Below are 19,018 nucleotides of genomic sequence, written 5' to 3'. Positions count from 1 at the left end.
GTGAATATGCATGCTCATTTCAGTACTGCAAAGAAACTATAAGCCTCTTGTTTTCTGCCAACTCCAATTAATTCAGAACAGACATGTCTTTGTGATGATTCTATTTTAAACCTCTCTTACCTGGTATCTCTTGCTTTGCAGTTGTGTGGCTGTGGGCTGCTGGGCGTGGGCATCTGGCTATCTGTGTCCCAGGGCAGCTTTGCCACCTTCTCACCCTCCTTCCCGTCGCTCTCCGCTGCCAACCTGGTCATCGCGATCGGCGCCATCGTCATGGTGACCGGCTTCCTGGGCTGCCTGGGAGCCATCAAGGAGAACAAGTGCCTGCTTCTGAGTGTGAGTTAAGAACTGGCCTGCCCACGCAGGCAGACATACAAACACACACGCACATATATACAACTCTGTCTTTCTGTCTTTCTTCTCTCCCTCTATCTATTTCTCTCTCTACCCCAGTCCCACACACACACACACAAACACACACACACCAGCCTTCAGTAGAGCAGTCAGGCTAACGAGCTCAACGGGGGAGATGAATCCTCAGTAAAAACCTTGGGGGCTCACAGATAAAATTAGACCCGAGTGCCAGGCACTGCGGGAGTCTCCCATTCCTCCATGGCCATGGTCACAGCCTGATTGAAAGAATTGTCAGTGTGAGGCCCTTTGTGACATGCTGTCACATGCTTGAGTTATGTAGATTAGACATTCATTGTATTGGTAAAAATAATTATTTATTTTATTTATTGAATTATTTAATACAAAGAATACTCTTGTTTGTCTAGACTCATGTTGTTCCCGGAGAACTGTTAACTTAAGAGTTTTATCTCAAGTGTTATTTAAGTAGCAAAGTTTGAAAAGATAACGCACAAGTAGGTTTACATAACTGGATGCAAAACTTTTTATATCAACTTGAAAATGAGACGAGTTGGAATTTCAAACACCTCCAATCCCTTGGAGCAGCTATCTCAAACATCAGTTAAAAGCATATTGAATATTCCGCATCAGCAAATCACTACGTCTGCACTATGTGCTATAACAATTTTGTATAGCATGAAGCGAGAGAGAGAGAGAGAGAGAAAGAGAGAGCGAGCGAGACGGACAGAGAGAGAGACAGAAATAGAGAGACGGCAAGAGAGAAAGACAGAAATAGAGAGAAGGAAGGAGAGAGAGACAAAAAAATAGATAAAAAATAGAAAGAGTGAGGGAGGGCCTGGATCTTTGCCAGAACACCACAGTTATAAATAATGAACTCTGGTGTAAAAGCTTCATAACACATCACTGTAGTATGTAATTTTGTGTGCAATCCTGACCAAATTCACATAGAAATGTACAGTTGAAGTCAGAAGTTTACATACACCTACAAATACATACAAATACATTTAAACTCAGTTTTTCACAATTCCTGACATTTAATCATAGTAAGAATTCCCTGTCTTAGATCAGTTAGAATTCCCTGTCTTAGGTCAGTTAGAATTCCCTGTCTTAGGTCAGTTAGAATTCCCTGTCTTAGGTCAGTTAGAATTCCCTGTCTTAGGTCAGTTAGAATTCCCTGTCTTAGGTCAGTTAGAATTCCCTGTCTTAGGTCAGTTAGAATTCCCTGTCTTAGGTCAGTTAGAATTCCCTGTCTTAGGTCAGTTAGAATTCCCTGTCTTAGGTCAGTTAGAATTCCCTGTCTTAGGTCAGTTAGAATTCCCTGTCTTAGGTCAGTTAGAATTCCCTGTCTTAGGTCATTTAGAATTCCGTGTCTTAGGTCAGTTAGAATTCCCTGTCTTAGGTCAGTTAGAATTCCCTGTCTTAGGTCAGTTAGAATTCCATGTCTTAGATCAGTTAGAATTCCCTGTCTTAGGTCAGTTAGAATTCCCTGTCTTAGGTCAGTTAGAATTCCCTGTCTTAGGTCAGTTAGAATTCCCTGTCTTAGATCAGTTAGAATTCCCTGTCTTAGATCAGTTAGAATTCCCTGTCTTAGGTCAGTTAGAATTCCCTGTCTTAGGTCAGTTAGAATTCCCTGTCTTAGGGCAGTTAGAATTCCCTGTCTTAGGTCAGTTAGAAATCCCTGTCTTAGGTCAGGTAGAATTCCCTGTCTTAGGTCAGTTAGAATTCCCTGTCTTAGGTCAGTTAGAATTCCCTGTCTTAGGTCAGTTAGAATTCCCTGTCTTATGGCAGTTAGAATTCCCTGTCTTAGATCAGTTAGAATTCCCTGTCTTAGGTCAGTTAGAATTCCCTGTCTTAGGTCAGTTAGAATTCCCTGTCTTAGGGCAGTTAGAATTCCCTGTCTTAGGTCAGTTAGAATTCCCTGTCTTAGGTCAGTTAGAATTCCCTGTCTTAGGTCAGTTAGAATTTCCTGTCTTAGGTCAGTTAGAATTGCCTGTCTTAGGTCAGTTAGAATTCCCTGTCTTAGGTCATTTAGAATTCCCTGTCTTAGGTCAGTTAGGATTCCCTGTCTTAGGTCATTTAGAATTCCCTGTCTTAGGTCAGTTAGAAATCCCTGTCTTAGGTCAGTTAGAATTCCCTGTCTTAGGTTAGTTAGAATTCCCTGTCTTAGGTCATTTAGAATTCCCTGTCTTGGGTCAGTTAGAATTCCCTGTTTTAGGTCAGTTAGGATCACCACTTTATTTTAAGAATGTGAAATGTCAGAATAATAGAGAGATTGATTCATTTCAGCTTTTATTTCTTTCATCACATTCCCAGTGGGTCAGAAGTTTACATACACTCAATTAGTATTTGGAAGCATTGCCTTAAACAATTTAAACTTGGGTCAAGCATTTCGGGTAGCCTTCCACAAGATTCCCACAATAAGTTGGGTGAATTTAGGCCCATTCCTCCTGACAGAGCTGGTGTAACTGAGTCAGGTTTGTTGGCCTCCTTTCTCACACACGATTTTTCAGTTCTGCCCACAAATTTTCTATAGGATTGAGGTCAGGGCTTTGTGATGGCCACTCCAATACCTTGACCTTGTTGTCCTTAAGCCATTTTGCCACAACTTTGGAAGTATGCTTGGGGTCATTGTCCATTTGGAAGACCCATTGCGACCAAGCTTTAACTTCCTGACTGTCTTGAGATGTTGCTTCAATATATCCACATAATTTTCCTGCCTCATGATGCCATCTGTTTTGTGAAGTGCACCAGTCCCTCCTGCAGAAAAACACCCCCACAAAATGATGCTGCCACCCCCATTGCTTCATGGTTGGGATGGTGTTCTTCAGCTTGCAAGCCTCCCCCTTTTTCCTCCAAACATAACGATGGTCATTATGGCCAAACAGTTCTATTTTTGTTTCATCAGACCAGAGGACATATCTCCAAAAAGTACGATCTTTGTCCCCATGTGCAGTTGCAAACCGAAGTCTGGCTTTTTTATGGCGGTTTTCGAGCAGTGGCTTCTTCCTTGCTGAGCGGCCTTTCAGTTTATGTCGATATAGGACTCGTTTTACTGTGGATATAGATACTTTTGTACCTGTTTCCTCCAGCATATTCACAAGGTCCTTTGCTGTTGTTCTGGAATTAATTTGCACTTTTCGCACCAAAGTACGTTCATCTCTAGAAAACACGTCTCCTTCCTGAGCGGCATGAAGTCTGCGTGGTCCCATGGTGTTTATACTGGCATACTATTGTTTGTACAGACGAACGTGGTACCTTCAGGCGTTTGGAAATTGCTCCCAAGGAGGAACCAGACTTGTGGAGGTCTACAATCAGGTCTTGGCTGATTTCTTTTGATTTTCCCATGATGTCAAGCAAAGAGGCTCTGAGTTTGAAGGTAGGCCTTGAAATACATCCACAGCTACACCTCCAATTGACTCAAATAATGTAAATTAGCCAGTCAGAAGCTTCTAAAGCCGTGACATAATTTTCGGGAATTCTCCAAGCAGTTTAAAGGCACAGTCGACTCAGTGTATGTAAACCCCTGACCCACTGGAATTGTGATACAGTGAATTATAAGTGAAATAATCAGTCTGTAAACAATTGTTGTAAAAATGACTTGTGTCATGCACAAAGTAGATGTCCTAACCGACTTGCCCAAACTATAGTTTGTTAACAAGAAATTTGTGGAGTGGTTGAAAAATGTGTGTATTTAAGTGTATGTAAACTTCCTGTAAATTAAAGTTCTGTCATTCTCATTGAAAGCAAGTCTAAGAAGCATGTGATCAGTTCTATGTGTGCTATTTCCTTGCTTCCCGGTTTTACATTTGAGTTTTTTTGTTGATGGTCTCATCCAGAGCGACTTACAGTAGTGAGTGCATACATTTAAATTCATACGGGTCCCCCGTGGGAGTCAAACCCACATCCCTGGCATTGCAAGTGCCATGCTCTACCAGATGAGCCACACAGGTCTTCAGTTTTGTTTTTGCATCTTTTACTTTTGGTTTTGTGCACCAGCTTCAAACAGCTGAAAACACAGTATTTTTGGTTATGGAAAATGTATTTTACTGTGATTTAGATGGTACAATGATTGTCTACACACTATACTTGTTTTGCCACATAAACTGAAATTAGGCAAACTATTAGAATTTTAGCAACCAGTAATTGGCAGAGTAATTTCTGCATCATGCATCTTTAAGCCGTATCATATTGAGCCAATGGGTATTTCATGCATCTGCATTGCTTGCTGTTTGGGGTTTTAGGCTGGGTTTCTGTATAGCACTTTGTGACATCTGCTGATGTAAAAATGGCTTTATAAATTAATTTGATTGATTGCTATTCGCCCAAACCTTCCCAAACCTGGGAAGATAAATTCTGTCTGTTTGGAAACATCAGATTGGAGTTTGCCCTCTTTGGGCCAATCAGATCTGAGGTACCGGCCTGACATATTATCTGTAAAATTGTTCTGTGAACAAACTCTCTTTAGATTGGAACTATTTGAAATGTATAAAGCTCAGAGAACCTTTTCCATCAGGAAGCTTGCGCCTAGGCTAGACAAGTTGAGCCCATCTCAAAAGGCAGGATTGTTATGTGTGACACACTCGGCCGATATTGTTGACATGAAAGTGAGTGTGTATGTGTCCGTGCGCGCACACACACAAACACACACACACACCGTAATCAGAGCACTAACTTTTTGTCTAAACAAGCTGTTCCCGAAACTTTCCACACCCAGAGGAAATATGACAAACAAACTTTGTGGGACCTGCCAACAAAAGACAAAACATTCAATGAAACAATCTAACGCTGAACTGGCCACCTAAAGATTCAATAAACAATTGTCTGTGTGGTTTTCGCTGTGATCCCTTGTTCATACAGACCGTGACACAAATAATAAACGCATAACAAAATTAATAGAACTCTACCCAAATTGAATTTCTGAATGTGCCGGTTGCTGCGCTCCCATGCTGTGAAGAAGGGACAGAGTAAATATTTAGTTGAAGGAGAGAGGAGGCACTGGGCTGCGTCCGTGGGAGATGAATCTGTAGAGCAATTAAACCTCCTCCATGCATGTTCACTGGCCCTCGGGCACTCACTTTCTCTCCATCTCTCTCCCTCCCTCTCTTGCTGTCTTTCCCTCTGTATCTCTTCATCTCCCTCTATTCTCCCCCCTCTCTCTATCTCCCTTTCTTTTGCAGTTCTTCATTGTCTTGCTGATAATCCTGCTGGCAGAGCTGATACTACTCATCCTGTTCTTTGTGTATTCAGATAAGGTAAGGATACTTTAATGTCCCCAAGGTTAACAGTGTTTGACTATGATACATTATAAGATACTCCAGAAAACCCTTACAGTTGCCCAAGAGTACTTCTCAGTGACCATGAAAAAGAGCGCCACCAAGTGGTGGTCTTTGAAATAGGTACAACTGTCCCAGAGTCCTGGCAAGAGGACTGATAATGACCAGCAGGAGACAGGGTTACAATCAGGGTTGTGGAGTAACGGATTACAAAAAACGGTAACTGTAATCCGTTACGTTACCAGTAAAAAATATTGTAATCAGATTACATATTTTTGAAAAACTAGATGATTACTTTTAAATTCAGAAAGGATGTTTGCGAAAAACATCTTTGACACTTCTCTGTTTTCTCAATGACATTCAAATCAGCATTGAAAAAAGGCACAAGTTTAAATTTGTTCCACCTGAGCGAGTCTGACCACAAGTCAGAGACCACTATGATGACACACCAAATATGTTTGATGGATCGCGGGAAAACAGACGGAATAGGCTTTTGTAGGCTATAGTCCAATGTCTTCCAATGGTCCGACTGCTGTCGGCACCCAAAGATTATCCAAAAGTGGGGTTTCTAATTCATGCTGATAAAAAAATAAATATGTAGGCCTAATGGACACATGCTCAAACTCACACACTTTTGATAGACTTAAGAGGAAATCTGTAGTTGCTACATACATTTTTGGACAGTACCAGTCAAAAGCACCCCCACACAATCACACCACCTCCTCCATGCTTCCCGGTGGGAACCACACATGCGGAGATCATCTGTTCACCTACTCTGCATCACAAAGACACGGTGGTTGGAACCAAAAATCTAAAATGTGGACTCATCAGACCAAAGGACAGATTTGCACCGGTCTAATGTCCATTGCTGGTGTTTCTTGGTCCAAGAAAGTCTCTTCTTCTTATTGGTGTCCTTTAGTAGTGGTTTCTTTGCGGCAATTTGATTATGAAGGCCTGATTCATGCAGACTCTTCTGAAAAGTTGATGTTGAGATGTGTCTGTTACTTGTTACTCTGTGATGCATTTATTTGGGCTGAAATTTCTGAGGCTGGTAACTCTAATGACCTTATCCTCTGCAGCAGAGGTATCTCTGGGTCTTCCTTTCCTGTGGCGGGCCTCATAATCATAGCGCTTGATGGGTTTTGCGTCTGCATTTGAATGTCTTGAAAATGTATGCATTGATTGACCTTCATGACTTTAAGTAATGATGGACTGTTGTTTCTCTTCGCTTTTTTGAGCTGTTCTTGCCACAATATGAACTTGGTCTTTTACCAAATAGGTTATTCCACAAATTAACTTTTAACAAGGCACACATGTTAATTGAAATGCATTCCAGGTGACTACCTCCTGAAGCTGGTTGAGAGAATGCCAAGAGTGTGAAAAGCTGTCATCAAGGCAAAGGGTGGCTACTTTGAAGAATCTCAAATATAAAATATATTTTGATTTGTTTAACACTTTTTTGGTTACTACATGATTCCATATGTGTTATTTCATAGTTTTGATGTCGTCTCTATTATTCTGCAATGTAGAAAATTGTCAAAAATAAAGAAAAACCCTTGAATGAGTACTTTGACTGGTACTGTATATCAACTGAACCGTAACCAGTTACTAGAACACTTGCTTGGTCAAAGACTCACTAACACCAGTCAGGGACTCCAGAAGAAGGATTGTTCATGTTGCACGGGTCCAGAAGTGAGTTGAGGTGGAGGACAGGACTTTATAAAGGTTGTCTCAATCTGCCCTCCTGGAGACAACAAAAGAGTTCAGGGCCAGACTGGTGTCTCCAACCCCAAGATATACCACTGATTGGCTGACCGGGTCAGCTGACTCTGGTCCATGACAACCCGGTCCCTAAGACATAGGTGTGAAGTGGCCTTCTGCAGCAGGAAAATAGCTTCAGGCTGAGGTCGGGGGTTGGTAACCTACCCCAGCTGTACGAAGTCACAATGTTTGTCATCAGAATTGGGAGAATCCATGCCAGCGTAGCCCCCCCCCAAAAAAAATTGTATCTCAGATTGTTCTGGCACTTCTCACAGAGAAACGTAATTGTGAGGAAGGATGATTGACCGCTTTTTACATTTGTTTGACTTTTTTTGAAAATCATGATGAAAGTGGCCATTTTAGGCCCTTTTTAAACCTACAGTATACATGCCTCCAGTAAGACCCTATGATCTGTGAACCATACATGATACAAATCTAATCTAATTCTACTTCTCACATGCGGCAAGTACAACAGGTATTTAACCAACAATGCAGTTAAGAAAAATAAGTGTAAAAAACAGATAAGTAGAGGCACACCAGCGCACCAGCGACTCCTGTGGCGTGCCGGGCGCAGCGGATAAGGGCGCTGTACTGCAGCGCCAGCTGTGCTACCAGAGACGCCCAGGCTCTGTCGTAACCTGCCGCGACCGGGAGGTCCGTGGGGCGACGCACAATTGGCCTATCGTCATCCAGGTTTGGCCGGTAGGGATATCCTTGTCTCATCGCGCACTGCAGCCATCTCCTCCGGCACCATTCTAATAATACAAACAACATATTGATGTCATTATATTCCTTATAGTATGTTGTTCTAAAATATGAAGTATGTCTTCATTTTGAATTAAAAAATGTCTGATTTAATTTATTCAATATTACAAATATTAATATCTGAAAAGTTGCCTTTTTGACTTTGCTTAAGACATTGTTTGTAACAATATACTCTTCAAGTACAGCAAATTTCCAGTGTGGGCTCTGCTAATTCTGAAGGTAGGTGCATTTTACGAGCACCACCAACACAGTGAATGGGAAAATGGTTTCAAAGCGTACTCCCTCTTCTGGTGATTTGCTGAATGTGCAAATTTGACGTGTTTGAAGAGTATATTGTTACAAACAAATGAAATAGGGTACTTTTGAGATAGTAATATTTATATTTATTATGTTGAATAAATTAATTTGAAAAATAGTGTTTCAGAATCTAATGACACCAATATGTTGTCTGTATCATATATGGTTCTCAGATCAGGGTCTTACTGCAGGCATGTATAGATCTAAAAAGGGCCTAAAATGGCCACTTTCATCATGAATTTCCCCAAAATGGTTTGTGATACAAATTGTATAAGCATGTCAAATGTCCTTCCTCCCAATGAAGTTACAATGTGACAATTGACAGAACATTTTCGGCCAACTCTGGCGTGGAATCTCCCAATTCACTTAACATCTACTTTCCTTTAATTACTTATCATGTATTAGGCCTCACATGAACCGACATGAAACCTGCAGACATACTGCATATTTGCACACACCCCAAGACACAAATGGTGTCATGTACATAAGCACGGCCCAGTTGTTCTATGCTGAGTGTCCTCAGTCTCCCCTTTCAAAGACACTTGTCTCACAGCGAGAGTTTAAGCGTCTTCACCCCTCAGAGGTGACCCCCAGGGTTAAAAAGATCACAGGTCAGCCCGCACAATGCAGTCTAACCCCTGGCCAGTTGGCTCGGTGTAATTGCTCCTGAGCTCTGTTTTAGCCCCACTCTCTTATTTCCTCCACCTAAATCTTTAGATCAGCATTTCCCATGACCCCTAGAGCCTGGGATGTTGCTATGTGCTGCTATGTATGGCCAAGGGTCTGAGAATCTGAGAACACTGGATAGCATGTAAAGCTCATGAGATTATTGACCGCCATGGGTGAAGTCTTAAAATCAACCTATAAATGTTCACAGATAGATGACGCACCCAAATATTTCAAATCAAAGTTTATTTGTCACGTACATAGATTTGCAGGAGTTATAGCAGGTGCAGTGAAATGCTTATGTTACTAACTCCAACCGTGCAATAGAATGTCACGTAAATACAATGCAAATACACACAAAAAAGAAATCAAAACAATAAACCAAGAAATGACAGAAAGAAAATGGTATGTACAGTAGTAGTTAAATTAAGACGAGCTATGTCGAGAATACAGTATATACTGTACATGCACACTGAGTCAACAACAGTATATAACAGAATAAACATACATTTTGTGTAGGTCATATGGACCAGCAATGAAATTGTGAAAGTATCCTCTTTTGTCCTAGGGCATTGTATGACATTTTTAAAAATGAGTCAGGGAAAAATCTTTCTTTATATATTCCAAGTCGTTTCCCTCCGGGACATAAGTTAATTCGCTTTGTTCTGAGGTTATTGCTCAAATTCAGCTTCTCCAACAGATAAAGGAATGACTTTAGCAGTTAGCACCCAATCCATTCAGATATTTGAATCTATCCCTGTCTCCCAGGAAGGCAGGCGGGCAGGCACACACTATCAGGAGTCAATATGTCTGCCGTAGCCTTATTTCCAGATATCACCAGCTTAACATCATAAACCCAAACGAGAGCCTTTCCAAAGGATCTTATAGGAGAGTACTTGACAGCAGTACAGCAGTCTCAGATCACCTGTGAAGGTGTGGGGTGATCGGCAGTCAGAGAAGCCTGGGCTCGTGTCCACTCAGAGTAGAAGTGCTGATCTAGGATCAGTTTTGCCTTTTAGATTATTATTATTTATATTATTTATTATATTTTTAAACCTTATTTTACCAGGTATAAATAGACAGGGGGACTTGGGACTGCTGATTATAGGATCAGTACCACTCTGTCAATGTAATCTTGTTCATTAAGATCTAAAAGGCAAAGACACTCCTACTTCACCCCGCTACCATCCAGAAGGCAAAGTCAGTACAGGTGCATCGAAGCCATCGGGTACAGGTGCATTAAATAGTCATCACTCGCCGGCTACCACCCGGTTACTCAACCCTGCACCTTAGAGGCTGCTGTCCTATATACATAGACATGGATTCACTGGTCACTTTAATAATGGAACACTAGTCACTGTATTAATGTTTACATACTGCTTTATTCATTTCATATGTAAACACAGCAAAAAAAGAAACATCCTCTCAGTGTCAACTGTGTTTATTTTCAGAAAATTAACGTCTAAATATTTGTGTGAAAATAACAAGATTCAACAACTGAGACATAAACTGAACAAGTTCCACAGACATATGACTAACAGAAATGGAATAGTGTGTCCCTGAACAAAAAGGGGGTCAAATCAAAAGTAACAGTTAGTATCTGGTGTGGCCACCAGCTGCATTAAGTACTGCAGTGCATCTCCTCATGGACTGCACCTGATTTGCCAGTTCTTTCTGTGAGATGATACCCCACTCTTCCACCAAGGCATATGCAAGTTCCTGGACATTTCTGGGAGGAATGGCCCTAGCTCTCACCCTCATTCCATCGGCGATAAACGCGAATCCGACCATCACCCCTGGTGAGACAAAACCGCAACTCGTCAGTGAAGAGCACTTTTTGCCAGTCCTGTCTGGTCCAGTGACTATGAGTTTGTGCCCATTGCCGGTGATGTCTGGTGAAGACCTGCTTTACAACAGGCCTACAAGCCCTCAGTCCAGCCTCTATCAGCCTATTGCAGACAGTCTGAGCACTGATGGAGGGATTGTGCGTTCCTGGTGTAACGCGGGCATTTGTTGTTGCCATCCTGTACCTGTCCCACAGGTCAAATCAAATCAAAGTTTATTTGTCACGTGCGCCGAATACAACAGGTGTAGACCTTACAGTGAAATGCTTACTTACAGACTCTAACCAATAGTGCAAAAAAAGGTATTAGGTGAACAATAGGTAAGTAAAGAAATAAAACATGTCGCGAGGCTACATACAGACACCGGTTAGTCAGGCTGATTGAGGTAGTATGTACATGCATGTATAGTTAAAGTGACTATGAATATAAGATAAACAGAGAGTAGCAGCAGCGTAAAAGAGGGGTTGGGGGGCACACAGTGCAAACAGTCCGGGTAGCCATTTGATTACCTGTTCAGGAGTCTTATGGCTTAAGGGTAAAAACTGTTGAGAAGCCTTTTTGTCCTAGACTTGGCATTCCGGTACCGCTTGCCATGTGGTAGTAGAGAGAACAGTCTATGACTGGGGTGGATGGGGTCTTTGACCATTTTAGGGCCTTTCCCTGACACCGCCAGGTAGAAGTCCGGGATGGCAGGCAGCTTTGCCCCAGTGATGTACTGGGCCGTATGCACTACCCTCTGTAGTGCCTTGCGGTCAGAGGCCGAGCAATTGCCATACGAGGCAGTGATGCACCCACTTTCGATATTGCAGCTGTAGAACCTTTTGAGGATCTCAGGACCCATGCCAAATATTTTTAGTTTCCTGAGAGGGAATAGGCTTTGTCGTGCCCTCTTCACGTCTGTCTTGGTGTGTTTGGACCATTCTAGTTTGTTGATGTGGACACCAAGGAACTTGAAGCTATCAACCCGCTCCACTACAGCCCCGTAAATGAGAATGGGGGCATGCTTGGTCCTCCTTTTCCTGTAGTCCACAATCATCTCCTTAGTCTTGGTCACGTTGAGGTATAGGGTGTTATTCTGGCACCACCCGGCCATGTCTCTGACTTCCTCCCTATAGGCTGTGATCAGGCCTAACACTGTTGTCTCGTCTGCAAATGTAATGATGGTGTCGGAGTCGTGCCTGGCCATGCAGTCGTGGGTGAACAAAGAGTCACTGGTGATTCCTGCTTTAATTTTTGCTTGTAAGCAGGAATCAGGTGGTCGGATATACCAAATGGAGGGTGAGGGAGAGCTTTGTACGCATCTCTGTGTGTGGAGTACAGGTGATCTAGATTTTTTTCCCCTCTGGTTCCCCTCACATTTAACATGTTAATGGAAATTTGGTAGAACTGATTTAAGATTCCCTGCAATAAAGTCTCCGGCCACTAGGAGTGCCGCCTCTGGGTGAGCGGTTTCCTGTTTGCTTATTTCCTTATACAGCTGACTGAGTGCAGTCTTAGTGCCAGCATCTGTCTGTGGTGGTAAATAAACAGCCACGCAAAGTATAGCTGAAAACTCTCTTGGCAAGCAGTGTGGCCTGCAATTTATCCCAATATACACTACTTCAGGTGAGCAAAATCTAGAGACTTCCTTAGATGTGATATTCGGATGTACCGATCCTGTGCAGGTGTTGTTACACGTGGTCTGCCACTACGAGGACGATCAGCTGTCCGTCCTGTCTCCTTGTAGCGCTGTCTTAGGCGTATCACAGTACGGATATTGCAATTTATTGTCCTGGCCACATCTGCAGTCCTCATGCCTCCTTGCAGCATGCCTATGGCACATTCACGCAGATGAGCAGGGACTGTGGCTATCTTTCTTTTGGTGTTTTTCAGAGTCAGTGGAAAGGCCTCTTTAGTGTCCTAAGTTTTTATAACTGTGACCTTAATTGCCTACCGTCTGTAAGCTTTTAGTGTCTTATCGACCGTTCCACAGGTGCATGTTCATTAATTGCATTTCACTACACCCGCAATAACATCTGCTAAATATGTGTATGTGACAAATACAATTTGATTTGATTAGACTCTGAAAGGCTTTATGAATACAGGCCCTGATCCTAGATCAGCTCTGCTACTTGGAGTGGCTTCATAAATATGGACCCTGACATTTTGTGCTGTAAGACCGACTTTAGGCTTTACTGTAAGAGTTGTCTCAAGTTAGTTGTATTCAAATCCAGTCAATAGCTACAGTGCTTTCTGAGCCCTCTGTCTCCTGTGTGTATCTCAAAATCAAATCAAATGTAATTTTATTGGTCACATACACATGGTTAGCAGATGTTAATGCGAGTGTAGCGAAATGCTTTGTGCTTCTAGTTCCGACAGTGCAGTAATATCTAATAAGTAATCTAACAATTCCCCAACAACTACCTAATACACACAAATCTAAAGGGGTGAATGAGAATATGTACATATAACTATGGATGAGCAATGTCCGAGCGGTATAGGCAACGTGCAGTAGATGCTATAAAATACAGTATATACATGTGATATGAGTAATGTAAGATATGTAAACATAATTAGTGGCATTATTTAAAGTGGCATCATTTAAAGTGACTAGTGATCCATTTATTAAAGTGGCCAGTAATTGGGTCTCAATGTAGGCAGCAGCCCCTCTGAGTTAGTGATTGCTGTTTAGCAGTCTGATGGCCTTGAGATAGTAGCTGTTTTTCAGCCTCTCGGTCCCAGCTTTTATGCACCTGTACTGACCTTGCCTTCTGGATGGTAGCGGTGTAAACAGGCAGTGGTTTGAACAGGATGGTAGCGGTGTGAACTCCACTTGCACATTAAGGTTAGATGAAGGGACGATAACGCGGATGGCCTGAAATGTATCTTCTTTTGTTGGTCTCTAAGTGTCATTCAAATGTAAAGCTGTTACTGCAAATTGTGTGTTATTGAATGTGGCATGTCTTGCTTTTCTTAGTTCAGGAACTCCGTATCAGGTCAGGAATAGTTCAGCACAGGATTATTCAGACTGTGTTCAGACTGTGACATTACATGAGGCTACTGGATATGAGAATGGTGAGGAGAGAGTATGGAGCGATTTGTAGGCCCTGAACATAATTGGTTTTGTTTTTTAATTTTCTTTCTCATTCTCTCTCTTTTGCTTTCTCTCTATCGCTCTCGTTATTTATTTGTTTATTTTTTCTCTCTCTCTATATATATATATTTATATCTCGTGTTAGACTCTCCCCCATCCTCGAGCTCTACGATCAGAAGTATGGCTAGTTTACCAAGGCTATTTGATATGGAAATCACAAGGCATGAGTATGCTCTGGTGTTTGTGATACCACATGATGGGGAGGTGCTACCATCTTGGGATATGTCAGTTCACTGGAATATGGGAGTATCTTCCTAGCCTGGAATCTAGTTGATATGCTTAATTTCATCATTGAAACATGGCATATCAGTTTTTAATTCCAGGCTAGTATCTTCCCCTTCTCCCACGGTGGCTCTGCAATGGGAGTCTTGCCTCCAGGTATGGCAGAGACTCAGGTACGTCTCTTTCTTTCCTCTTTTTTCAAAATAAGCAAACACAGGCTTCATCTCTGATGAAAGCCCTCCAGTATACTACTACTGGCCCTGCAGTGACCCACTATCTGACTACAGCAGATGGCAAGGCCAGACAAAAAATGACTATCATCTGTCTTCAGCGCCGTGGCCTCATTCTGGGTCAGCTACCCTATGCTAACGTTAATGACTCCAGGCACACAAGCCATAGACTGTGATACAAGACTGCTAAATAGCTAATCAAATGGCTACCAGGACTAAACGGAAATTGACCCTTTTTGCACTAACACACTTGCACTGACTCTATGCACACACGCTGGACTCTACCAACATACACACACACACACATATATATACTACATATATATATATTTATATATTTATACATATATTTATATATGTATATATATATATTTATATATTTATATATATATATTTATATATTTATATATATATATTTATATATATATATATATATATATATATATATATATATATATATATATATATATATATATATATATATATATATATATATATATATATATATATATACACACAGTGGGGCAAAAAACGTATTTAGTCAGCCACCAATTGTGCAGGTTCTCTCACTTAAAAAGAGGAGAGAGGCCTGTAATCTTTGGAGGGAGTTGAAAGTCCGTGTTGCCCAGCAACAGCCCCAAAACATCACTGCTCTAGAGGAGATCTGCATGGAGGAATGGGCCAAAATACCAGCAACAGTGTGTGAAAACCTTGTGAAGACTTACAGAAAACGTTTGACCTCTGTCATTGCCAACAAAGGGTATATAACAAAGTATTGAGATAAACTTTTGTTATCGACCAAATACTTATTTTCCACCATAATTTGCAAATAAATTCATAAAAAATCCTACAATGTGATTTTTTTTCTCATTTTGTCTGTCATAGTTGAAGTGTACCTATGGTGAAAATTACAGGCCTCTCTCATCTTTTTAAGTTGGAGAACTTGCACAATTGGTGGCTGACAGAATACTTTTTTGCCCCACTATCTTTATATATATATATATATATATACATACAGTGCCTTGCGAAAGTATTCGGCCCCCCTGAACTTTGCGACCTTTTGCCACATTTCAGGCTTCAAACATAAAGATATAAAACTGTATTTTTTTGTGAAGAATCAACAACAAGTGGGACACAATCATGAAGTGGAACGACATTTATTGGATATTTCAAACTTTTTTAACAAATCAAAAACTGAAAAATTGGGCGTGCAAAATTATTCAGCCCCCTTAAGTTAATACTTTGTAGCGCCACCTTTTGCTGCGATTACAGCTGTAAGTCGCTTGGGGTATGTCTCTATCAGTTTTGCACATCGAGAGACTGACATTTTTTCCCATTCCTCCTTGCAAAACAGCTCGAGCTCAGTGAGGTTGGATGGAGAGCATTTGTGAACAGCAGTTTTCAGTACTTTCCACAGATTCTCGATTGGATTCAGGTCTGGACTTTGACTTGGCCATTCTAACACCTGGATATGTTTATTTTTGAACCATTCCATTGTAGATTTTGCTTTATGTTTTGGATCATTGTCTTGTTGGAAGACAAATCTCCGTCCCAGTCTCAAGTCTTTTGCAGACTCCATCAGGTTTTCTTCCAGAATGGTCCTGTATTTGGCTCCATCCATCTTCCCATCAATTTTAACCATCTTCCCTGTCCCTGCTGAAGAAAAGCAGGCCCAAACCATGATGCTGCCACCACTATGTTTGACAGTGGGGATGGTGTGTTCAGGGTGATGAGCTGTGTTGCTTTTACGCCAAACATAACGTTTTGCATTGTTGCCAAAAAGTTCAATTTTGGTTTCATCTGACCACATGTTTGGTGTGTCTCCCAGGTGTCTCCCAGGTGGCTTGTGGCAAACTTTAAACGACACTTTTTATGGATATCTTTAAGAAATGGCTTTCTTCTTGCCACTCTTCCATAAAGGCCAGATTTGTGCAATATACGACTGATTGTTGTCCTATGGACAGAGTCTCCCACCTCAGCTGTAGATCTCTGCAGTTCATCCAGAGTGATCATGGGCCTCTTGGCTGCATCTCTGATCAGTCTTCTCCTTGTATGAGCTGAAAGTTTAGAGGGACGGCCAGGTCTTGGTAGATTTGCAGTGGTCTGATACTCCTTCCATTTCAATATTATCGCTTGCACAGTGCTCCTTGGGATGTTTAAAGCTTGGGAAATCTTTTTGTATCCAAATCCGGCTTTAAACTTCTTCACAACAGTATCTCGGACCTGCCTGGTGTGTTCCTTGTTCTTCATGATGCTCTCTGCGCTTTTGACGGACCTCTGAGACTATCACAGTGCAGTTGCATTTATACGGAGACTTGATTACACACAGGTGGATTGCATTTATCATCATTAGTCATTTAGGTCAACATTGGATCATTCAGAGATCCTCACTGAACTTCTGGAGAGAGTTTGCTGCACTGAAAGTAAAGGGGCTGAATAATTTTGCACGCCCAATTTTTCAGTTTTTGATTTGTTAAAAAAGTTTGAAATATCCAATAAATGTCGTTCCACAGCATGAATGTGTCCGACTTGTTGTTGATTCATCACAAAAAAAATACAGTTTTATATCTTTATGTTTGAAGCCTGAAATGTGGCAAAAGGTCGCAAAGTTCAAGGGGGCCGAATACTTTCGCAAGGCACTGTATATATATATATATATATATATATATATATATATATATATATATATATATATATATATATATATATATATATATATATATATATATATATATATATATATATATATTATAATTCACCTTTTATTTAACCAGGTAGGCCAGTTGAGAACAAGTTCTCGTTTACAACTGCGACCTGGCCAAGATAAAGCAAAGCATTCTGACAAAAACAACAACACAGAGTTACACATTAAACAAACGTACATTCAATATTACAATAGAAAAATATATGTACAGTGTGTGCAAATGTAGAAGAGTAGAGAGGTAAGTCAATACATAGGCCATAGAGGCGAAATATTTACAATTTAGCATTAACACTGGAGTGATAGATGTGCAGATGATGATGTGCAAGTAGAGATACTTGTGTGCAAATGAGCAAGAGTATAAGTAACAATATGGGGATGAGGGAGTTGGGTGTGCTATTTACAGATTGGCCAAGTACTGGTACAGTGATCGGTAAGCTGCTCTGACAGCTGATGCTTGAGAGAGATATGACTCCGGCCAAAGGAAATGTTGGCTTTGGGGATGACCAGAAAAATATACCTGCTGGAGCGTGTGCTACGGGTGGGTGTTGCTATGGTGACCAGTGAACTGAGATAAGGCGGGGCTTTACCTAGCAACGACTTATAGATGACCTGGAGCCAGGAGGGTTTGGGGACAAATATGCAGTGAGAGCCAGGAAACGAGAGCATACAGGTCGCAGTGGTGGGTAGTGTATGGGGTTTGGTGACAAAATGGATGGCACTGTGATAGACTACATCCAGTTTGCTGAGTAGAGTGTTGGAGGCTATTTTGTAAATGACGTCACCAAAGTCAAGGATCGGTAGGATAGTCAGTTTTATGAGGGTATGTTTGGCAGCATGAGTGACGGATGCTTTGTTGCGAAATAGGAAGCTGATTCTAGATTTAATTTTGGATTGGAGATGCTTGATGTGAGTCTGGAAGGAGAGTTTATAGTCTAACCAGACACCTAGGTATTTTTAGTTGTCCACATATTCTAAGTCAGAACCATCCAGAGTAGTGATGCTAGTCTGGCGGGAGGGTGCGGGAAGCAATAGGTTGAAAAGCATGCACTTAGTTTTACTAGCATTTAAAAGCAGTTGGAGGACACGGAACGAGTGTTGTATGGCATTGAAGTTCGTTTGAAGGTTTGTTAACACAAAGAAAGGCCAGATGTATACAGAATGGTGTCGTCTGCGTAGAGGTGGATCAGAGAATCACCAGCAGCAAGAACGACATCATTGATATATACAGAGAAAAGAGTCGGCCTGAGAATTGAACCTCTGTGGCACCCCCATAGAGACTGCCAGAGGTCCGGACAACAGGCCCTCTGATTTGACACACTGAAATTTGTCTGAGAAGTGGTTGGTGAACCAGGCGAGGCAGTCATTTGAGAAGCCAAGGCTAGTGAGTCTGCCGATAAGAATGTGGTGATTGCCAGAGTCAAAAGCCTTGGCCAGGTCGATGAAGACGGCTGCACAGTACTGTCTTTTATCGATGGCGGTTATGATGTCGTTTAGGACCTTGAGTGTGGCTGAGGTGCACCCATGACCAGCTCGGAAACCAGATTGCATAGCGGAGAAGGTACGGTGAGATTCGAAATGGTCGGTGATCTGTTTGTTAACTTGGCTTTCGAAGACCTTAGAAAGGCAGGGTAGGATAGATATAGGTCTATAACAGTTTGAGTGTGGGGATGACTACGGCAGCTTTCCAATTTTTGGGGATCTCAAAGAATACGAATGAGAGGTTGAACAGGCTAGTAATAGGGGTTGCAACAATT

At 41.5% G+C, this 19,018-nt stretch overlaps 1 protein-coding gene across 5 annotated transcripts in view; it reads left to right on the top strand.

The window, feature by feature from the left end:
* LOC110498022 (tetraspanin-9) overlaps window positions 1-19,018 on the top strand; it is a 430,712-nt gene that overhangs the window by 387,434 nt on the left and 24,260 nt on the right. For all 5 annotated transcript variants that reach the window (XM_090210589.1, XM_090210591.1, XM_021574569.3 and 2 more), the window contains 2 exons: window positions 142-333; window positions 5,547-5,621. In XM_090210589.1, coding sequence (XP_090066715.1) covers window positions 142-333; window positions 5,547-5,621 — 267 coding nt within the window. The remainder of the gene's footprint in view (window positions 1-141; window positions 334-5,546; window positions 5,622-19,018) is intronic.

Source organism: Oncorhynchus mykiss, chromosome 2, assembly GCF_057628025.1.
Source record: "Oncorhynchus mykiss isolate SJ-2025 chromosome 2, ASM5762802v1, whole genome shotgun sequence".
Lineage (NCBI taxonomy): Eukaryota > Metazoa > Chordata > Actinopteri > Salmoniformes > Salmonidae > Oncorhynchus > Oncorhynchus mykiss.
The sequence above is the reverse complement of the archived record's forward strand: the minus strand, read 5'-3'. Positions and strand labels throughout refer to the sequence as shown.